This window comes from Saccostrea cucullata, unplaced genomic scaffold (assembly GCF_032062105.1).
Source record: "Saccostrea cucullata isolate Sc308-1 unplaced genomic scaffold, CSIRO_AGI_Scuc_v1 ctg785, whole genome shotgun sequence".
Taxonomy (NCBI): domain Eukaryota; kingdom Metazoa; phylum Mollusca; class Bivalvia; order Ostreida; family Ostreidae; genus Saccostrea; species Saccostrea cuccullata.
This window is the reverse complement of record NW_026918257.1, coordinates 73,768-94,209: the sequence shown is the minus strand read 5'-3', so window position 1 is coordinate 94,209 and position 20,442 is coordinate 73,768. Positions and strand designations below refer to the sequence as shown.

The following is a 20,442-nucleotide window of genomic DNA, read 5'->3' as shown; positions in this document are numbered from 1 at the left end:
TATCTTGTTTCTATAATGTTGAAGGGCATCCATCTCTTACCCGCAAATCGTCCTATACCACGTACTGAATAAAATATAACGATACTTTCACAGATTCTCTATTACATAATACCATTGTGCACCTCCTATTTTTTTTATCCGCGAAAGCGAGGGGACATTCGTCTGTAAGTCTGTCCGTCCGTCTGTCACAAAAACTTTACATAATTTCTGAATGAGAAGAGATCGGGTTTTCATATCTTACATGAATATTACCTGTGATAAGACCTTTCCAAATACGCCATGATTTTTACCCTAGACCTTACAAGATTTACCTACTTTAAAAAAAATTAGCATTACATTAAATTGGTCAGAACTTTTGAAAGAGAACAGATAGGGCTTTCATATTACAGGTGCATAATATCTGACACTTATTTCGGGTCTCCCAGAACAAACATGGACTTTGTCATTACACATTACAATCATTTGGGAGGCAGGGTATCAATAGTGAGCTGAATGCTCACCAATTTAATTTCATGGGAATGGACCTGAGTGACCAGCCGTTCTTGCGTATGTATAGAACGCAAACCGCACGAGACAAATAACTTTGTAACATACGTATGGATGTGGCAAATTATGCCCTGAATCTTCGATTACAGGAACATAAAAAGTTAAAAACTGTTTAGTCCTAATAGAAATGCATGTACAATGTAATGTGACGTCACATTCTAGACCTTCCAAATGTCTCATGCGGTTTGCGTTCTATACGCAAGAAAGTGTGGATTCCAACAGCAAAACATGGGTACTACCATTCTTTCTATAATATTGAAGGGTAACCATCTCTTATATCCACAACTTCTTCTATAACACTGAATGAAGTTAAATATAATACTTTCACAGATTCTTTACAGCATAATGTCATTTTGCATCTAAGTCTCCTAATTTACTTTTTGATCCGACACTTATTTTGGGTCTTTCACAGCAATACATGGACTTTGCCATTATAATCATATGGGAGGCTGGACATCATTTAGTGAACAGATTAATACAGATTGTTCAGTATAAAGTGTAAAATTTACAGAATAAAGTGTCAAATTTACAGATTAAAGTGTAAATTTTACAGATTAAAGTGTAAAATTTACAGATTAATGTGTAAATCTTACAGATTAAAGTGTAGAAATTAAAAAAAAGTCTCCAAGTGGCATCAATATAGATTGTTCAGAATAAAGTGTAAAATTTACAGATTAAAGTGTAAAATTTAGATTAAAGTGTTGAAATTAAAATAAAAGTGTCCAAGTGGCACTAACATGCTTCTGTAGGTTTGCCTTAAGAAACTTTTAACTTTTTGCCATAAGCTATAATACATGGGCATCAGTTTTCACACACATCATATTTAAAGCAATTCTTACTAGTTCCAAGACTGAGAAACCAACAAAAGCTGTGAAGTATAATGCCAATCTCAGATTGTGCAATACTGTTGGGCTAGAGAGATTCTGGAGTTCCAGGGTTGTGCAATATCCCCCAATTCACTGTATACTGACAGCAATTTTTTCTATTTCCACTACGAATTGAAAATACTGTGGTTTCATCAATATTCGTCGAGCACCAATTTTCGAGGATTTTGTTGTGGAGCAGATCTACGAATTTAATAAATGTTCATTCCTTGCTTTTTTCCACGAAATTACGTATCCTCGAAAACGTCTGTATTACAAAATACACAAAAATTGATGCCAATGAAAATTGATGAAACCACAGTAGTGTGTCCCAAAAACTTACTTATCTGCAAAGCTCAAAATTCTGAGAAAATTTCTTTAATTGCTATATTGTAATTTTATTTTCAAAAATATTTTCACAACAAATACATTTATCAAAAGTGTTTCTTAATTAAACATGATATTAAAAATATAACTATTTTAAATCAATATAAACATATGAAAATCAGCAGTTATGTTGGGTTTACTGTACATTGCTACTTAGGTATTCAGTAATTTCATTTTTAATTACTATTATTTTCCAATTATTTGGCATTCAATATTTAAATAAATTATCAGTATTGAAAATGCAAACTACAAAACAAGATATTTTTGTCACACTGGTATATGTATATACATTAGATTTAGATTAGATTTGTCCTAAAACATATTTTGCAAATGTTATATTGCATCTAGATGCATGGCATCAACTGTATAAAGTAAAATCTTCTTTCAAAGCACTTTACTGAAATTTTACCCATGTGTATCAGGTTTTAAAGAAACAATGTTATTGTATTAGTTGCTGCTGTGTCGTAGCTTGGTGTTTTTCTTTGCTGTGGATGACTTTAATTTCTCTTGAGCCTTTCTGGATACAGTCTTTGATTGTCCAGAATATTTCTGAACATCATTCCTAAAAAAAAAAAATTTTAACTTCAAAATAAATACATTCCTTGTCAAATACTTTTACTCAAAATATTATTAATCAGTAAATGTATATTGAGAACAGAAGGTAAACAGTGAATTTTTTATCAATCATTTGGACGAACCTGCTCATTTTAGACTTGTCTCTGCATCCTTTACCCCCTTCCCAGAATGCAGTGCGGACTTGAGTCATTGACTTTTTGCATGCCACACAGGCTTTATCCAATGCAAAAGGCTGTTCCTTACAACAGTGTCCACAGATCATTCTGGTGGCCAGCAGCATCTCATGGTCCCCTTCCTTCATCTCATGGCAGATGTCACATGGGTAACACTTACCACAGCAGGGGAACCTAAAAGAAGACAGGCCCATGTTAGTAAAGTCCAACTTAAACTATTGTCTTTATAAATGTTAAACACTTGTTAAATTTAAAGTTATATAATTCTGAAAATGAATCTACCTGAACCATCGAAAACTTTTCTTGTAATGTTTACATGTCCCATCCTCAGGCAGTGGGCGACCTAGTTGGATCTCTGGTTCTTTCAAATTTTTCTTTGGCTTTAAGACTGGAACTTTATGCAAACTCTTCTCATCTGAAAATAGAACCCAAATACATGTATTTCTATTCAGAAAAGCCTTTAAATACAATTGAACTTTTTATCTCTAACATTGAAATCTTGTCTATATTTGGATATGTCAATGTGAGTTGAGAGTCAAACACCTTTTCTTTCCTTATGTATTCTACTCTCAAAATATTGATTCCTCATACATCTAAAACTTTTGTTCCCATTCCATATAGTTCAAGACAATGAGGTTTTCCTGTATCTACAATAAATCATTAAAATGTAAAGTGATACCTGTTTCTGGCTCTGAAGGAAGAAGTTGGGCAAACTTGACCGACTCTGCTGACACTTTCATTTTTCCGTGACATGTAGAGCACCATGTCTCTGTAACTTGTCCAAAAGCCATACTCTGTTCATAAAAAAGTGAACATAATGAACAGGATATTGTAGACAGAACTAGAAGAGAGAATTTCTTTCAATTTGTTGTTTTCCTAAACATTTTTTCCTTCAATAAATTTAGAAAATAACCAACAAATATTATTTTCTTTCTATAAAATGTACCTTGGCTTTCATTTCTTTGTTGCAGCTGAAGCATCCTAGCTTAAACACACAGTCCTGAAGGATAACATCAAATGGAAGACATCCATCTAAATCCAGATAGCCAACTACAGACGAGAACTGATGCATGATTGCTGATCGAAAGGTCAAAACCTGAGGGTAGCTGCATTTTAAACAGGTCACCAAGTTAGGTCTCCCGGAGGGTGTGTTGACATCCATCTTGTTTTTGCAGCGAGCACACTGAATGATGATTTTTATATTACTACAGGTAAGTGTTGAAGCGTTGTCTTTCAGTGTCAGGTTCCTTAGCTTGATTTCTGTCCCCCGCCTTTCATCTTTCTCTGGTTTGTTGTCAGTAGTAATGGCAGACTCAATTAAATCCTCCTCCTCTTCTTCTGAAGATTCCACATCCTGTTGTGGTCCTGCAAAATACGACATTGAAATCATAAAGTATACAAACGGGCATTACTCAAAGAAATCTGAATGAATGGAATACAAAACCAATGAAACTATGACTACTCATCACCAATGTGCAACGAATATAAAGGGGAATTACTCAAAGAAACCTTTCTCATTTAGATTGAATGAAATATTCCAGTACATGAAACACGTCACTCTCACATACCTGTATACACTAAGTCCTCATCAGTCTTCCTGTAGGCCACTCCTTTAAACATCATGCTTTCATCCTCACCCTCCTCTTCCTCCTCCTCATTTTCCTCCTGATCCTCATCACTTCCTGCTGATTTTACTTTTTCTTGTAGTTTGGAGGCTGGAATAAACTGTAGTCCTGCTGCTCTGGCTTCCAGTTCCTTCTTTAACTGAAACAAAGAGATCTATTTTTTCAGAAAGATATTTCATGCTTTGAAACCTGGAATTTACTTTATCTTATCTTTTTACACCATACAGATCACAAAAATTGCGTTCTTTTGCAAAAGGAGGACTTCTATAATATTTTGAAGTTAGAAAAAGAGTATACATGTAAATTATTAGCAAACATTTTTACCATTACTAACCTGTTTTAGAGCACCTGTCACAATAGATTCCAGACTCCTGTCCAACCATTTCAGGAAAGGTCGAAATTCCAGTCTAACTACTCCAGCACTTATCAACTCTGCCTGTTTTGTATTTACCCAGTCTTCAAGAGAAGCTTCTATGTACCTACATAAAAGAGGTTAACAAACATTACTCTTTACATTCCCATTCAAAATAAGTCTTATATGAATACCAAAATACTTTGATTTGTTGGATTTCATCAAATAATTCAATGTTGAAACTTACCTTCGTACTGTTTCTGGTAAATTCTGCTCATCAGGTAGTCTAACAACAAACATCTGCAAAGAGAAAAGAAATTATTAGAGCAAAAGTTTAAAAAGTACATCTTAAATATGCTTTATATTGTAAGACCATAAAAGTCAGAAAATGTAAATGTAACATACCTCCAGAGGGTATTCATTTGGTATGGTGACTTGAAGAGTGAATACTTCCACATCATATGGCTATAATTAAATATAGAAAATAAAGACATTTATAAATTACATAAGAGCACAAGTTTATATGTAGGATATACAAAATCTCATCTAATAAGCAACCTCATTTACAAAGAATTTTAATCATAAACACTTGATAAATGCAATTACATGTCTTTAAAGAAAGAAATAAAAATCTCACCCAGTCTGGGTCACTAGATGAAAAGTCAAACTGAACACAGAAGTTGTCTTTACTGTCAGTAATGACTTCTACATTAGACGATGCAAGTCTCTTTTTCAGTTGTTCAATTTCTGTCAATCGGAGCTGTTCAACCTCATTTTCACTTAAGCTATCTCTCTTAAATTCCTTCACAGGCTGGACTGGTCTGGGTACCACTTTTCTCTGGCCAGCTGCTAATGGAACCTTTTTTGGCCCCTTTCTGCCATTGGTGTGGCCTGCTGATACTGCTTCATTACAACCATCCTTTTCTTTCTTTACTTGTTTCTTGTCCTCTGCTAAGATGGCATCTGAGATGTCTCCTTTACCGACTTCATCTGAATGATAAAATCTGCAATCATTTCCCTTCTGGCAATGGCCTGCTTGATAGTAGTGACAAGTTCGCTTTCTTTCTTGGGTCTGCTGATTCCCATTTCTCTTCCTAGAATCATTCCCATCAGATTTCAAAGTTCTGTCAGATTTTTGTGCCTTATTATGCGTTTTCTTTGGCAATGCATGAAGAAAACGACATTTGTTCCCATATCTGCAATTTCCATGTTTTTCAAAATTAAAACAGAGTTTTTGTGTTGTGTCCTTTTCCTTGTTTACTGCCTCATGATTCTGGTTGCTTACAGACAACTGAGAAACAGCAGTAGAAAGAAGGTCGGCTTCTAGCTGCTCGTTTACTGGCGCTCCATTTTCTTGATTATCTGATAATGATGGACTAGAAATGCTTGTTGGAGAAGGATGCAAAAATTTACAGTTCTCTTTGAATTTACAACCACTTTTCGTATTAAAATATTGACAAAGTGGTTTTGATCTATTTAGCATACTACGATAACCGACTTCAGATGAAGATTTTTGCTCGTAGAACAGGTTTGTTGTAAATTCCTTACCACGAATTGAGTCTTCTTCCAACAGTTTTATGGAAATCGATAAGTTTTTAGAATAAACTCCGCCTAACACCGTTGTTGGGACTTGAGAGTGTGCAAGCTCGACAGGTGAGCTTACACTCAGTGAAAAAAGAAAACTTGGTAAAGAAGGTTGTTCTGGAACGCTGGACGCCCAAAGGGCTTTTGGTCTACTGAATATCTGACGTCCTATTTATACTGCTATCAGAAAGCAGAATAAGGTCATAAAATATTGCACAATGTGGTGTATTGGCCGGAAGTGGTGAAACTTTGATGACAGGCGGTAAATCTAGGACAACGAAAGCCCGATTGTCCTGTATTGCGGATTTTTCCTCGGGCGGTTGTCTTAATATTGCTTGAAAATATATTAGGCACCAATTTAAATAATACATCTGACGTTTTCCAGGATTTTTTCTTTCTTTAAAGATATTTGTAAAAATGTATCATCACTTTTCTTCAGATACATGCATGTAACTTTCAGACAATATTTCAAAATTTTGCAAATTTTATAATAAAATGGTTGATTAATACCTAAGCAGCTGCTAAGAGCAGATTTCAAAGCATTTAATTTATTTTCAGACTATGTACTCCATCCCCCACCCCCGACCCGGGGGGGGGGGGGATAAAAAATAACCATTTTGCTAGATGCACCTTTCTTCATCATAAATATACATGTATATAATTGGATCATAATTGGCATAAAACCCAGGAGCAAAGGAAAAGATTTTCAAAGAATTAATGTATTTTCACTACATAATCAATAGAGTCCCGTCCTAACACCAGAACCCATGACCCTGGGTCCCCATAAAGTTCAAAATTTTGAAAGAGGCACTCTTGCTCAACATAACTATGTTCTTACATAGTTTATTTTTACCTAGGAGCAGAGAAGAAGATTTTCAAAGAATTAATGCATTTTCACTATATAATCAATAGGGCCCCACCCTAACACCAGAACCCCTGACCCTGGGGCCACAAAATTCACAATTTTGGAAGAGGCACTCTTGCTCATCATAATTATGTGCTTGGTTACTTTATTTAATACCCAGGAGCAGAGAAGATTTTCAAAGAAATCATGCATTTTCACTATATAGTAGAGTATAGCCCCGCCCCTGACCCCAGGGCCATGAATTTCACAATTTTGGTAGTGGACTCAATGCTCATTACATTCATGTCAACAGTTTGCCAGCTTGATGTCCAGGAGTAAAGAAGAAGATTTTTCAAGATTGCAATAATTTTAGTGGCTTTGGCCCCACCCCTCAGGGGTGGGGATCATAAGATTCACTATTTTTGTTCCCCTTCACCCATAGATGCTGTATCACCAAATTTGGTTGAAATTGGTTCAGTGGTTTCAGAGAAGCTGAAAATGTTCAAATGTTAACACACAATGCACAACACACGACGACGGATGAAAACGGATAGCAATTAATAGGTCACCTGAGTTACTCAGGTGATCTAAAAATACAGAAAGTCTCAAATATCACCTCAAGCTCTTTTTTTGGTGGCAGCTAGTGGGCATTTTTTCTGCAAGCCAATTGTTTTTTTTTTTTTTTGTTCATATTTTCAATTCAAATATTTTAAAATGTACATTGATTTTTTTTTTTAATTCTCTCTGTAAGAACTAAACATGTCCCTGTCCCTTCAGGATTTTGAAGCATTAGAAGCACAGCCCTTGAAATTGCTTTAATATGACTTACACTTAGGAAACTGTAACACACTTTTGCCAATAATATATTTTAAAATCAAATACAGTAATCTAAAATTTTAACTTTCTGTTCAGATAGAACAATATGGCTCTGTAGCTGTTGAAACAAATAATAAAATTTTTTTGGTGAATGAAATTAATCTTACAATCTAGAGTAAAAAGATAACTTTATAGTGCTGAAAGATTGTGCAAATGCTATGCAGCTTTTCCCTGCAGTTCAAACACCATCACCATACATGTGAATGACCAGGGGTCCAATCTAATGTAGAGTAAAAAATATAGGTCAATTTTGGAATTGATTAATAAAGTCACAATAAATATATGCAACTCAAATTTTATTAGCAAAACATTTGTAGACTAGTAAACAAGCATGAAATAAAATCAGTGTTCAGATTTTTTGTGTTTATGCTTGTGTTTGTGCTTGTGTTTATGTTTATCCCTGCTTTGCTCTCTGCTTCTATGCTCCCTGCTTCTGCTTCTATACTCTGGTATTTTCTTTGTGTTTCTTTCCCTGTCCATATCATGCTTTGTGTCCCTTTCTCTGTGTCGACTTCTTTCACGACTTCTGCTCCTGTGTTTACTTCTGTGATAAGAAGTATCTAAGCTTCTCTTTTGATGGACATCAGAATTCTCATTTTGTCTTCCGTCTATCTTCTCTGTGATAGTGTCCTTTAAGTCCTGTGTGAGCTCTGTTGATTTATCTCTTTCTGTTGCCTGTTGGTCACCTTGTTGGTCTTGTTTTAATATCTCAGTGAGATATTCTGTTTGATTTTCAATTACTTCCTTGATGATCTAAATACCAAAAAACATGAAGAGGAAGTTTAATACCAAAACAATGTAAAAAAGAACAACTGTTTTAATAACTTCAACATGGTAAGATTGAGAAGTTGTCTTACTATAACTCTAGTTTGAACATAACATGTACCTCTGTATAAGATTTCCTTGTGATGTGTACATTCTTTGCTCTGTAAGACTGTCTCCTTCTCTTGTAGTCTCTCATGGCCTTCAGATACTCAGTGTAACTTGTAGGCTTACTATTCTGTCCCTCTGTAAACACATAAAATTTCAAGATAGTGTTAAAGGCACATCAACAGATTTCTTTTCTCAATAAAATCTTTAAAAGCAATCTTTATTTACTAAAGCTTGCATCATAATTTGAAGAGGATATACTTAGCATTTCAACAGAATTTTTCCCATTACCTAAAGCTTTCTTTTTAACAATTTCTTGAAAATCTGCAGTGAGCAGAGTATCTGTTTCCAGTCCTTGAATATTTCGTTGTTCTTTGGCTTTATTTATTATATAACTATGAAGAGCACCACGTTCACTTGGCGTAAGCAAACTGGTTTCCTCTTCTGTTGTCAAAGGGACTTCACTCTTGCCATAAAAAACTGCACATGAAAAAAATACTGATATAGGTATGTTTCCTTACATGGTCCAGTTTATACCATGAGTATTTCTGTAAAATACACAGAATCTATTCTCACAGTATAAATTCTTTAAGAAAATAATGCATATATTATTAGGTATTGTAATTACAATCCCGCTCTGTTCTTGTAAGTTATTTATACAGAGATTATCATCAAAGATAGCAAGCAATTTCTTACTTGAGTGGTTTTCCACATGATGCTCCCACAGCACTTTGTTTAATGTCTCCTTGTCTACAAATCATTACATTATATTTTTTTTTTCAATTTATAGCAGTATCAAAATAGGAGAGAATTCTTTGGAGAACTGGCATGGAAACCAAACATTTCAATTGTTTAACAATTTAATGCTAGATGATATATTGATGCATACCAATAGGAACATTGCAGACACTGTTTATATTCCTGTAGAAAAACTGTGATGTTTTCTTGGATTCATCCTAAAAATATTTTACACAAGATATAAAAGAAATCAATTATTTCAAATCAAACACACCATCTCAAGTAATATACAGATTTCTTTTATTTTCACCTGGTAGTAAATCCCCAGTAATCAAAGATTCATAGTGTAAATAGTTTTTTGTTCATCTGTGTGTCTGTCTGTCCACAAAACTTTAACAATGGACATAACTTTTGATTGGCTGAAGCTATGGCTGTCATCTTATTTGTATTTCTTGTGACATGCCTTTTTTTTGGGGGGGGAGGGGGGGGACAACAGTATTTGAACTCTTGAACTTGACCTGACATTTGACCCAATTTTGCTATAATTAATTCAACTTTAACCTTAGTCATAACTTTTGAACAATTGGTGCTGGGGCTTTCAAACTTTATGTGTGTACATGTATTTATTGTAATAAGATCTTTCTATGGATATAATTATTTTTTACCTTTTTTTGCCACTTTTAAAAACTTTTACATTGGACTATAACTTTTTTGGACAGTTAGTATCAGGACCTTCATATTTCACAGGTGTATTCTTTCATTGAATAAAACAATTTTAACCTTGACTTTGGAGTTTGACTACTGAGGAAAAATATCAACTTTGACCATAGCTTTTGAACAACTGGTGCTAGCTAGGGCTTTAATATTTCACTCGTGTATTTCTTATGGTAAGGCCTTTCCTTCAGTACCTTTAACTTGCCCCTTTGACCCTAACCTTGCTCATGTTTAGCCCACAATCTTGGCCATGGCTTTTTAATAGTCCGTGCTTGGGTTTTCATATTTTACAAGTAAAATCATTGATAACAGGTCTTTTCTTTGGGTTAATGGGTAACAACATTTTTCATCCCTTGATCTTGAAGTTTGACTTGCATTTGAGAAATTTCAACCTTTGCCAAAAGCTGTCATGCTTGTCATATGGGGACATCAGAGTTTTACAAACACATCTTGCTTAAACATGTTTCTCTTACTTTATTCCTAATGGAATGGTTTACCTAACAATTGTCATTCACAAAGTAACCTGATCACCAATCTACCTGGTAATTAAATTGCCCAATCACAAATGTATTAGTCACTTCTCACTAAAATAATACAAAAAATTTACATTATCATGTTGCAGTTTAACTCTTTACAACTTACAGAATTGTTAAGCAACATCACTAAAAAGCACTTTCTAAGGGTACAAAAAAATAATATCATAACGTAATATTTTAATTAGAAAATAAATTTTCTTATTTTATTAGATTTGAGCAAGTATAAAATAGTTGGAATTTGGCAATAAATTGAAGATTTATTGAACTTTTTAAAGTGCGTGAAAATGCGTGATTGCGGGGAAACGGTAAATGCGTGATTTTGCGTTTATAGATATAGGAAATGGTATATGCGTTAAAATGCGTGACTGCGGGGAAGGGGGTTAACAAGACTAACAAGTATATATGCAATAGTTACCCGAGCCTCTGTTTTTGGGACCCCTCTAGAGGTAAACCTACATATTGGCTCATGTTTCTTCAATTCCTCCTTACTCATTATATGTCCTGGATCAAAGCAGCATACTCCCATCTCCTTTTGCTTAATTGAAGTATTAAATAATGATGATAAAATAATACTTATAGTGATCAAGATTATAAAATTGAATAATTAAAAGAATTATATTAAAATAATACATGTAGTGATCAAGATTATAAAATTGATTTCAGAATAACTACATTAAATTCTTTTGTTTCTAAAACAAAATATAGACATGAGAATGTATTGACTTTTCAAACTGGTTAAAGAATAAGATCTGGGGATAAATTACGCACATTTAAAGTAATACATTTACCTGTATAATACATGTACCTGTATAAAATGGGAAGGTGACCAGTCCATTTGTTGCAGGATATTGCTGAAGGTGTTCTGGCATGTCTGTAAGAATGTCTTAGTCTCCTCTATAAACTCTTGTCTCTCTCTCTTCTTCTCCTCCATATCTATCAGATCTACAACATATACATGTACATAAAGAAAGATTAACCATACAACATGATACCAAATAGGATGTGGTGAAAGAATAGAATTTATTTACTGGTATTTATTATTCAAAACAAAAACTAACTTAAAACATATTTTGAATACTGTAATGTAAAAATAAATATGTTACATTGAAACAAAAAATTCTAGACTTATACATTATTGTTAGTTTGGGCAAAAAGTACTAATTATTCCATGTGACGTAAGATTTTCAATTAAAAAGTTTTACAGCTGAGGAATACCTGTGGATTAATAAAAATGTACATTTTCTTACTTTAAAAAAAACATATCAATAGATTGATAGAATATAACTTTGTTTCAAAAGACAAATAGATCTACATGAATCAGATAGACCAAAAAAACTTGAGTATTGGGTATCCCTAGCACAGTATCACAGGTACTTGCACGTGGACAGAACCCGGCCTTATGTTTCACACAAAAATACCCCCTTTAATAAGAAATTATATTTTTTGACAGAGAAAGGTATGCCAAAGCCCGAAGGGCTTCTGGGTTTTAAAAAAAAAAACTTGATACCTTATTACTTATATTTACATTTGTGACTTATTCATACTTTATATTTTTTTTACTTTTAACGTGTGAAATGCGTTTATTTTTCAAACCCAACGGCATGTATGTAATCCACTATACGCGCGTCGACCTTTATGACGTCACAGAAAATTGAAACGTTAATTTCTGCACATCTATGACCTCTAATACCCCATACCTGTATTTACACAGTTATAAAAACGCTTGCCTTCAGTAGTGTTATATAAAGGAAAACATTTGCAAATGTAAATATTACATTATAACAGAGAAAGGTATGCCAGTCTGGGTTTTTAAAAAAATTTGTACCCCAGCTGGTGTTTTGGGGGTTTAAAAACCTAGTGTTTTTTATGTCAACCTGAAATGCTGGTTTATATTACTATTAGTGAGGCATTTTTCGTGTGAAAATTGAAACGATAATTTCTGAATTATTTCTAATACCTGAAACACAGGGGCTTGTGTAGAGAAAATAAATCGGTTAAAAAAATTAGTACCTCGGAGATAAAGTGTTTTTTTCTCCGAGGTACAATTTTTTATAAACTGATTTATTTTCTCTACACAAGCCCCTGTGAGCTATCAGCTTTATCTGTCCGAATTTTCTCAAGCAGAGATAATACTAGTAATACTAGTAATACTAGGGGTTCCTAGCTCAAAAATTCAGCAATATTGATTACCTTGTATAATTATCTCTGAGCTAAAATTTTGTTGTTAACAACCGATGCACTCAAGAGAAACTCTTGATCTCTTCATCAGGCAACACGATTAATTTCCATCGGGTTTGGACAAGGAGAGGGTAAAATTCGGACCAACATCGTTCAATCCCGAAATTGAAATTGTTGTACACTGTAAGATAAGAAGGAAAAATGTTTTAGTATGTTTATCAAGTAAATTTTATCATTATTTATTTTTATTATTTAATTACTATGATACGCAGCAACACACGGCAATTCATTATAGAACTCTTTATATTTCATTACATTTTTTAATCTTTGACGTCACAATAAGACAATAAAAGACGTCACAATAAGCCCAAGCTAGAGAACAGAAACAATGAAATTTTTTAAGTCTTTAAGGATTTTTAGCTATTCGGCATCTAAACTTGCGATAATGCCTGCTTTACTTCATCCTATGTATGAGTTTCTGAACTGGTAGGTGCATTTCATGACAGTTATTTACAGTATCTCGTATTGTTTATATTTTTGATAGCAGAAAATCTCTATGTAATAATTTAAAGAATTTCCTTACAAAAGGTTACAAGTAACTTGTTTTGCATGTCTTCCGCTGTTAAAATATCTTCAGATCATAATTATATTTTTTTTAGCAATGAACCAGAAGTATCCCTTTGGGATGTTGTAACACTCTCAGATTTTGCGGGTTGTGATAGGGATACAAACTGTTCAAATCCGTTCGACATCAGGATTATCATAGTGAGTAATATTTATAACACACTTTTTGCCTCACGATGAACCCTCTACTTTAAAATCCAGATATACACACTCACGTGACCTTTAAATTTGCTTTTCAATCATATTTACGAAAGCCTATTAGGATCAATCTAAAGAGAAAAAAATTTATAAGGTGTTATAACGCGAAAAAACGCCTTTTTCGCGTTATTACGCCTTTTCGAAAGGCGTTATAACGCCCTTTAAAAAAATTTTCTCCATAGATTGATCCTATTATATATAGGCTTTTGTACTAATAGCTAGGCTTTCGTATATATTTAAATATACATGTTATTACAAAGCATTAATTAACACTTATTACGGATCCTTCAGAACAAAACATAAACTTTGCCATTATAATCATATGGGAGCGGGGGTATCATTTAGTGAACTCAGAGCTCACAGTACCTCTAGTTTTACTTTATGATTAAAATTCTCCTCCACATATTTTGGATTTCCCACTGCCATTGTTTATATAATATTGGAGGCTACCCATCTTTTTATCCGCATATATCTCATCCTATACCACTGAATAAAGTTTAATGATACTTTCACAGATTCCTTCTTACATAATGCAGTTGTGCATATTTTACTCTTGATCTGCAGGGGCGTAGCAACAGGGGGGCAGTATACAGTATACTGAAGTACTCATAGTATAGGAAATGTTAATTGAAAGTCTAGTTGGCCCCCCACTATTAGTGATGTACGAGAATTGTAGTATGAAAAATTGTTACTAAAAGTAATTGACATTGAGAAAAGTTAGCCTCTACCCTCCCCCCACCCCACCCCAATAGGATTTTCGACTTTGGGCAACTTTTCCCTTTTTTTTTTTTTGATTGTCAACTTTTTCAGTTAAGTAAAAAAACGTAAAAAAAAAAATTCTCTGGCTGCCCCTCCTTTCAGAAACGATGCTACGCGCCTGATCTGACACTTAATCCGGGTCTCACAGAAAACACGAACTTTGTCATTATAATCATAGGAAGGTAGGGGTATCAATCTAATGACCCCGGTGCTCACAGTACCCCCAGTTTTACAACGCATCAAATCCATCAATGCATGCAACTGCTACTACATGTATTACATGAAAATGTTAGATAGTCGCACCATTCGACGATTAACTGGTTTTCGTTGTTAATTAATATACAGTTAAAGAATATCATTGAGGGAGTTAGCAAGATTCCAGTTCCCCAGGACCAGGACTATTTCCTGTGGCGCAGCCGATTGAGGGAAATAGAACAGGTCGAGGGGAACTTTTCACATTTAACTACCTAATTTTTATATAACAAAAAAAATCAATAGAGGTATATGTATAATAATACAAATTATTACGGAAATCTCCTTTATATAATTCGCAATTCTACCTTTTTTCAATAAACCCTAGGGACTGGTGTCGCTTGTATTAATGGAGCTGGTCTATCTTTGGCTGATGTATATTGAATTCAGAAAAACTCCGACCGTCAAGGTATTTATAAATTGTACATTCCATTTAGTTTTTAAAACCTTCTTCTCATAACTTAAATGAGAAATTAATTAACCTAGATAAGTATTTTATAGAATATGTAAAATTTTGTTTAAAGGGACGAAGCTTAAATGACTCGGAGATACATGTCAGCTGGGTTGAAAGTGACGTCAGTGCAAGTATAGGTCCAGACCTAGAAATCAACCTGTAAAGAAGTAAATATCAGGAAATCATACTGTAAATGGAGAATATTCTAAAAAAAACAACATGTAAACGGAGTGAATACTTAAAAATCAACCTGAAAAAGAAGTGATCGAATAGGAGTCCCAGCAGAAGATTACATTGATAAAATATTAAAATAGAATAAAATATGTTTTTATTAAAAATTGTAAAATGCGCAATCGTAGAACAAAATAAAACCAGTGTTTGAATCCTTCTAAAATGTGTTTATTTAATTTTATAAGCTAGAGAAAGTTTGGTTGGGGTTGGGGTTTGGGGGAGTTTGTTTGGCACCGTGCATAACCCCACATATGGGGGCGCGGAATGGTGACATACGGGGGTGCGGAATTCGAAGCGGAATTTGCAATGTACTTTGACTTGATTAGCTTTCCTACAGTGATTGAGATGAAAGTAATCCTAAATTCACTTACGGCGGAACACAGTGATATCACCATTCCGCGCCCCCATATGTGGAGTTATGCACGGTGTTTGGGGTGTGTTATGTTCTGTGCGAAACGGAAGTAATGTATATGTAATTTGCATCGCGGTCGACATCAAATGCTGCTAAAAGTGTAGCCTAATATTCATACTCTCTGATACTAAAACAGATTGATTGGTTGATTTTATATTGTTTAAAGTCCCTCTCGAGAATGTTTCACACATATGGAAACGCCACCACTTGCCGGTGGAGAGCTGCAAATTTTGTCCTATACTTGGCACTCAGGGCCACCGAGCAGGGAGGGATCTTTATCGTGCCAGCATCTATACTGCGACACGGGACCTTTGTTTATACAGGGGGTGGGTTGGGGGTGGTCCTGTCCCCAAGTAATCAAGAGAGCATTTTTTTTCACTTCAAGCATTCAAAATAAGTCTGAAAGTTTTCACCCTTAGCTCCACTATCTTTGCAAGTTTTATCATAGCAGACCATAATATTATATAGCTATTCTAAACACATAACCCTGGTCACTCATCTGAAAATAATAGATGAAAAGGTCAGATTCAAAATCCAAAGCAATTCTGGAAGTGTCCAATACAAAGATCTGATTTTAATCAAATTGGGAAGTACCCATCCCCTGGATACATCATCCGAACTTATATTTGGTTAAAATATGCATGGCTAAAATCACTCATCCGGACAATCTAGGTTAGATCATGAATCATATGGAGATAACGAACAGTATATACAAGATCAAAAGTCCATAAAACAATACAAAATAGGAGCATAGCAAACACGGATCTCCTACCCCATATAGGCGTCGGAAGCAAATTAAAAGTGAGGGGGTTAATTGAAAGGGGGGGCTAAACCAACAAAAGAAGGTAAACCCCAATTTTCAATGCCTATTTAATGTATATCTTTGCAGAAAAAATAGGGGGGGGGGGGCTAAGACCCCCTAGCCCACCGGTTCCGACGCCTTTGTAACCATCAGAGGTGGAATCAGGTACCAAGAAGGAGTGAGCATCCCCTACCCACCGATCACACCGCCGTGTGCTCCTTGTCATGATCGGGAAATAACGGAAAAATCCGTCGTCAATTCAGTGTATAAATAATGGACTAACAATCAGTGTGAAAAACGTCAGTCAACATTTGACTCAATGATAAACAAATTCCTTGTATCGACCATAGAACTTACGAAATGATTACTTTAAACGAGACTGTTGATATTCTTGTTTCATCAACTTATTTGTCAATAATTTACCTAGTTTTAGAAATTGATTCGAAACTTAGAGCATGCTCGTGTATCGAATCAACTGAGATACATAAACTCCGTAGCAGGTGCTGCGTCAGTAAGGGAAGTTGACGATAGAAAAGTTAAAGTCATCACGTTTTATAATAAAGCTTGGTTGTTAGATTACCATTAACGTCTTTTCAAGTAAAATATCCATATTTGAAACAGACCTGCTTTGACAGAGGACCTCGGTTTAAAGCATCTGAAACAAAAAGACCATCACTTCTCAATGGTTGTGTCAAGCACAGGTCTAAAATTGCAGCTCTCCACCACAAAGTGGTGGTAATAGTTTCCCGCTTTCACTGAAAGTGGGGGATATTAATTTCGGTCTGTCTGTATTTTTGTCTGTTAGTTACACTTCCGTTTCCGCAAAATATCTCGAGTAGTCTTAAGTTTGAGCTTTGGCAATAAAATTTTACGTAACTCCCCATCGACATAAAAGACAAAGGTTCAGATCATAAATTGTTTTAATACTTTCCTTTCCGTGAAATATCTCTAGATGCCTTTGAGCTTTCGCACTGAAAATGTATACCACAACTCCCTCTGATCTATGGAAGACCCTCATTGATTTGGGGGTCAAAGTCGAAAATTCATACATTCAGTAAGAGTGTTAATCTTTCCATTTGAGCGATATTTCAAAAAGATTTTGCAATGAAATCAGTTTATAACATATGGCCCTATGACACGATCCACTCCTCATCAGTCTACAGCTTCCCAGACTGCTCATTTACAGAAGGGTTGATTAGATTACTAGATGAATGGATTGATTAGATTACTAGATGAATAAATAAGATTTGGATGTAAGTTGTTATTCCCCCTTTAAAATCGAAGATTTGGGGGTACAAGTATATAAATTTTTTCCCTGTCTGTTTATCTGTTTGTCCACAAAAAATTTAACCTTGTCCTTAACTGCGTGGAGATGGCTTTCATATTTCACATGTTTACTCCCTGTTACACGACCTTCCTTTGGGGACCACAGAATTTCCAAACTTTTACTTTGGCGATAATTTTTGAACGGTTGGTGCTAGGACTTTCATACTTCACATATATATTATAAATGTGTAAAGATCTTTCATTGGATACCGTCCAACAACTCTGACCTTTTGGCCTTGAAGACTGACCCACTTTTACAAACTTTTACCTTGGCCATAGGTTTTGAACAGTAATTAAGAGCTAGGACATTCACACTTCACACATGTAATCCTTGTGACAAGACTTTTCCTTAAAAACCAACAACATTGACCTGGAGTTTGATCTACTTTTCACAAAACTTTGATCTTGGCCATATCTATTGAACGGATGGGGCTAGGGCTTATATACTTCACATATATAATCCTTGTGACAAGACCTTTCATTGAATACCAACAACTTTGACCTTGAAGTTTTACCCTCTTTTTCAAAACTTTAAACAACGGTCCTTACTTTTTAAGGGATAGGGCTTTCATACTTCAAAATATATTATGTCTGCGACAAGACCTTTCTTTAGAAATCAACAACTTTGACCCCGAAGTTTGACCAACCTTTAAAAAACTTTGACCTCAGCCATAACTTTTGAACATGTGGTGCTAGGGCTTTCATATTTTACCATTACATTTCTTTTGAGAAGACCTTACTTTGGGTACCAACATATTTGATTTGTATTTGAGAAAATTCAACATTTGCTATGTTTCCATATAGGGGCATCAGTGTTTCACACACATATTGTCATGCACCCGGATCGATAGATGCAGGGCGATTATTGTTTTTGTCCTGTCTTTCTCTCTGTCTGTTGTCAACTTCATGTGTCATAGCCCCCCCCCCCCCCCCCCCCCCAACGAAGTAGGTTTTTAACGTTTGGGCGAGTTTAATGTTTTGTTTTGTTTTTTTTTTTTTGCTTTTCAAGAAATTTTTGGGATTGGATTTTTTTTTTGACTGGGGTGGACCCCCCCCCCCCCTGGAAAAAATTTCCGATTCGTGCCTGAACTTTAACCTTCGCCAAAACTTTTGGACTCTGAGAGATAGAGACTTCATATTTGGTATGCATACTCCATTAATAAAGTTCTTTCAAATGACACCAAGGTCAATGACCTTGTGACCTTGACAGTGACCTATATTCCAAAAATAGCTTTTTCGACTTTTCACCATAACTTTTGAACCATAGGAGATAGAGACTTCGTATTTGGTATGCATACTCCACTAATTAAGTTCTTTCAAATGACATCGAGGCCAATGACCTTGACTGTTACCTATATGCTTAGAATAGCTTTTTTGAACTTTGTTGCCACCGGGGCGCATAGTGTTTCACAAACACATCTTGTTTTTTTTTTTAACTTTAACTGATAACCTGTCTATAGCAATAAATGTTTTACATGTACATGTATTACTAAACGGTGTGAATGTAAAAAGAAATTCCTGATAAGAAGTAAGCTTGAAACAGTTATATTAGAAACCTAAAAGAAAATTAATCATTAAAGTTTACATCAGAATTAGCTAAAATATTGGAAAAGAAAAATTCAAACAGTGAATTTTATGGATACATGTATTACCTGACTCATTGTCCATCTAGATAAAGATTTTAGAAACCCGGAATACCCTTACAAAATAGCTGCAAAACTGTAGCTCTCCGAATAAATATACTCAGTATTCTCCGGTCGGTCAAATTATTTTTTCGGAGAGCTACAGATCTGCAGCTACCTTAAAAACCACTTAATTTATTTTTGTATACCCCATTGAAATTTCATTTGACTCCCATTCCCATTTGCAAATTAATTTTTTGTAGCTGTAAACGTTTGTAAGCTATCAGAACTTGTTGATCAATATTCAGACACCCCCCCCTCCCCTCCCCAAAAAAAGTTGAGAGAACTTCATATTCATAAATAGACTCATTCCGTACTTTTGACACCACTGGTTTGTAGGACCTGCAACCAGTCAATGAAATCTACAGACCCTCTTGGAAATTAGCCCCTCTCCCCTCAAATTTTCATACATGTACTTTTTTTTTTTTTTTTTTTCAAATTTACAAATACCATATCAATAATGATATTACAATTTCTTAAAATGTTGCCCATCTAGCATTTGTTAATCATAACTTCCTTCTCCAGGACACATCTTTATGAGAATGAAAAGTGAGTCACCTAGTGCAATTCACTAAATTCTAAAGAACGAGAGCGCTTTTGATTGGCATTCGGCAGGAATCTGGGCGTAATTGAAAAGTGAAAATTTTATCGACGTCACATGAAATTTTAACACTTTTTTTATTTATCGAGTTCCTGTGCAACAGAAAAGGAAAATATTTTCCCGAAATTGAGCTTTGATTTGCTAAAAAATGACTTGAAATTTGGCCAGATCAAACATTTGGTACAAAATTGTACATTTTTAAACACATTTTTCTAAAAAGTTTCTATCTCTGGGTCTTC

At 34.7% G+C, this 20,442-nt stretch overlaps 3 protein-coding genes across 3 annotated transcripts; 1 reads left to right on the top strand and 2 right to left on the bottom strand.

The window, feature by feature from the left end:
* Positions 1 to 1,812: 1,812 nt before the first annotated feature.
* Positions 1,813 to 6,347, bottom strand: LOC134260609 (uncharacterized). The gene is made up of 10 exons (XM_062743166.1): positions 5,160 to 6,347; positions 4,928 to 4,987; positions 4,770 to 4,822; positions 4,505 to 4,649; positions 4,114 to 4,309; positions 3,492 to 3,910; positions 3,225 to 3,339; positions 2,828 to 2,960; positions 2,495 to 2,719; positions 1,813 to 2,358 (listed from the first exon to the last, which is right to left on the bottom strand). Exons 1-10 carry the CDS (start codon positions 6,003 to 6,005, stop codon positions 2,244 to 2,246), a joined length of 2,307 nt encoding a protein of 768 aa, XP_062599150.1. The 5' UTR covers positions 6,006 to 6,347; the 3' UTR covers positions 1,813 to 2,243.
* A 1,755-nt stretch (positions 6,348 to 8,102) lies between these two features.
* Positions 8,103 to 11,626, bottom strand: LOC134260549 (U11/U12 small nuclear ribonucleoprotein 48 kDa protein-like). Its single transcript, XM_062743101.1, has 7 exons — positions 11,490 to 11,626; positions 11,100 to 11,219; positions 9,586 to 9,652; positions 9,393 to 9,446; positions 8,988 to 9,176; positions 8,713 to 8,834; positions 8,103 to 8,579 (listed from the first exon to the last, which is right to left on the bottom strand). Exons 1-7 carry the CDS (start codon positions 11,613 to 11,615, stop codon positions 8,169 to 8,171), a joined length of 1,089 nt encoding a protein of 362 aa, XP_062599085.1. The 5' UTR covers positions 11,616 to 11,626; the 3' UTR covers positions 8,103 to 8,168.
* A 1,592-nt stretch (positions 11,627 to 13,218) lies between these two features.
* LOC134260539 (uncharacterized) lies at positions 13,219 to 15,543 on the top strand. The gene is made up of 4 exons (XM_062743093.1): positions 13,219 to 13,348; positions 13,522 to 13,627; positions 15,024 to 15,104; positions 15,220 to 15,543. Exons 1-4 carry the CDS (start codon positions 13,251 to 13,253, stop codon positions 15,310 to 15,312), a joined length of 378 nt encoding a protein of 125 aa, XP_062599077.1. The 5' UTR covers positions 13,219 to 13,250; the 3' UTR covers positions 15,313 to 15,543.
* Positions 15,544 to 20,442: the final 4,899 nt, after the last annotated feature.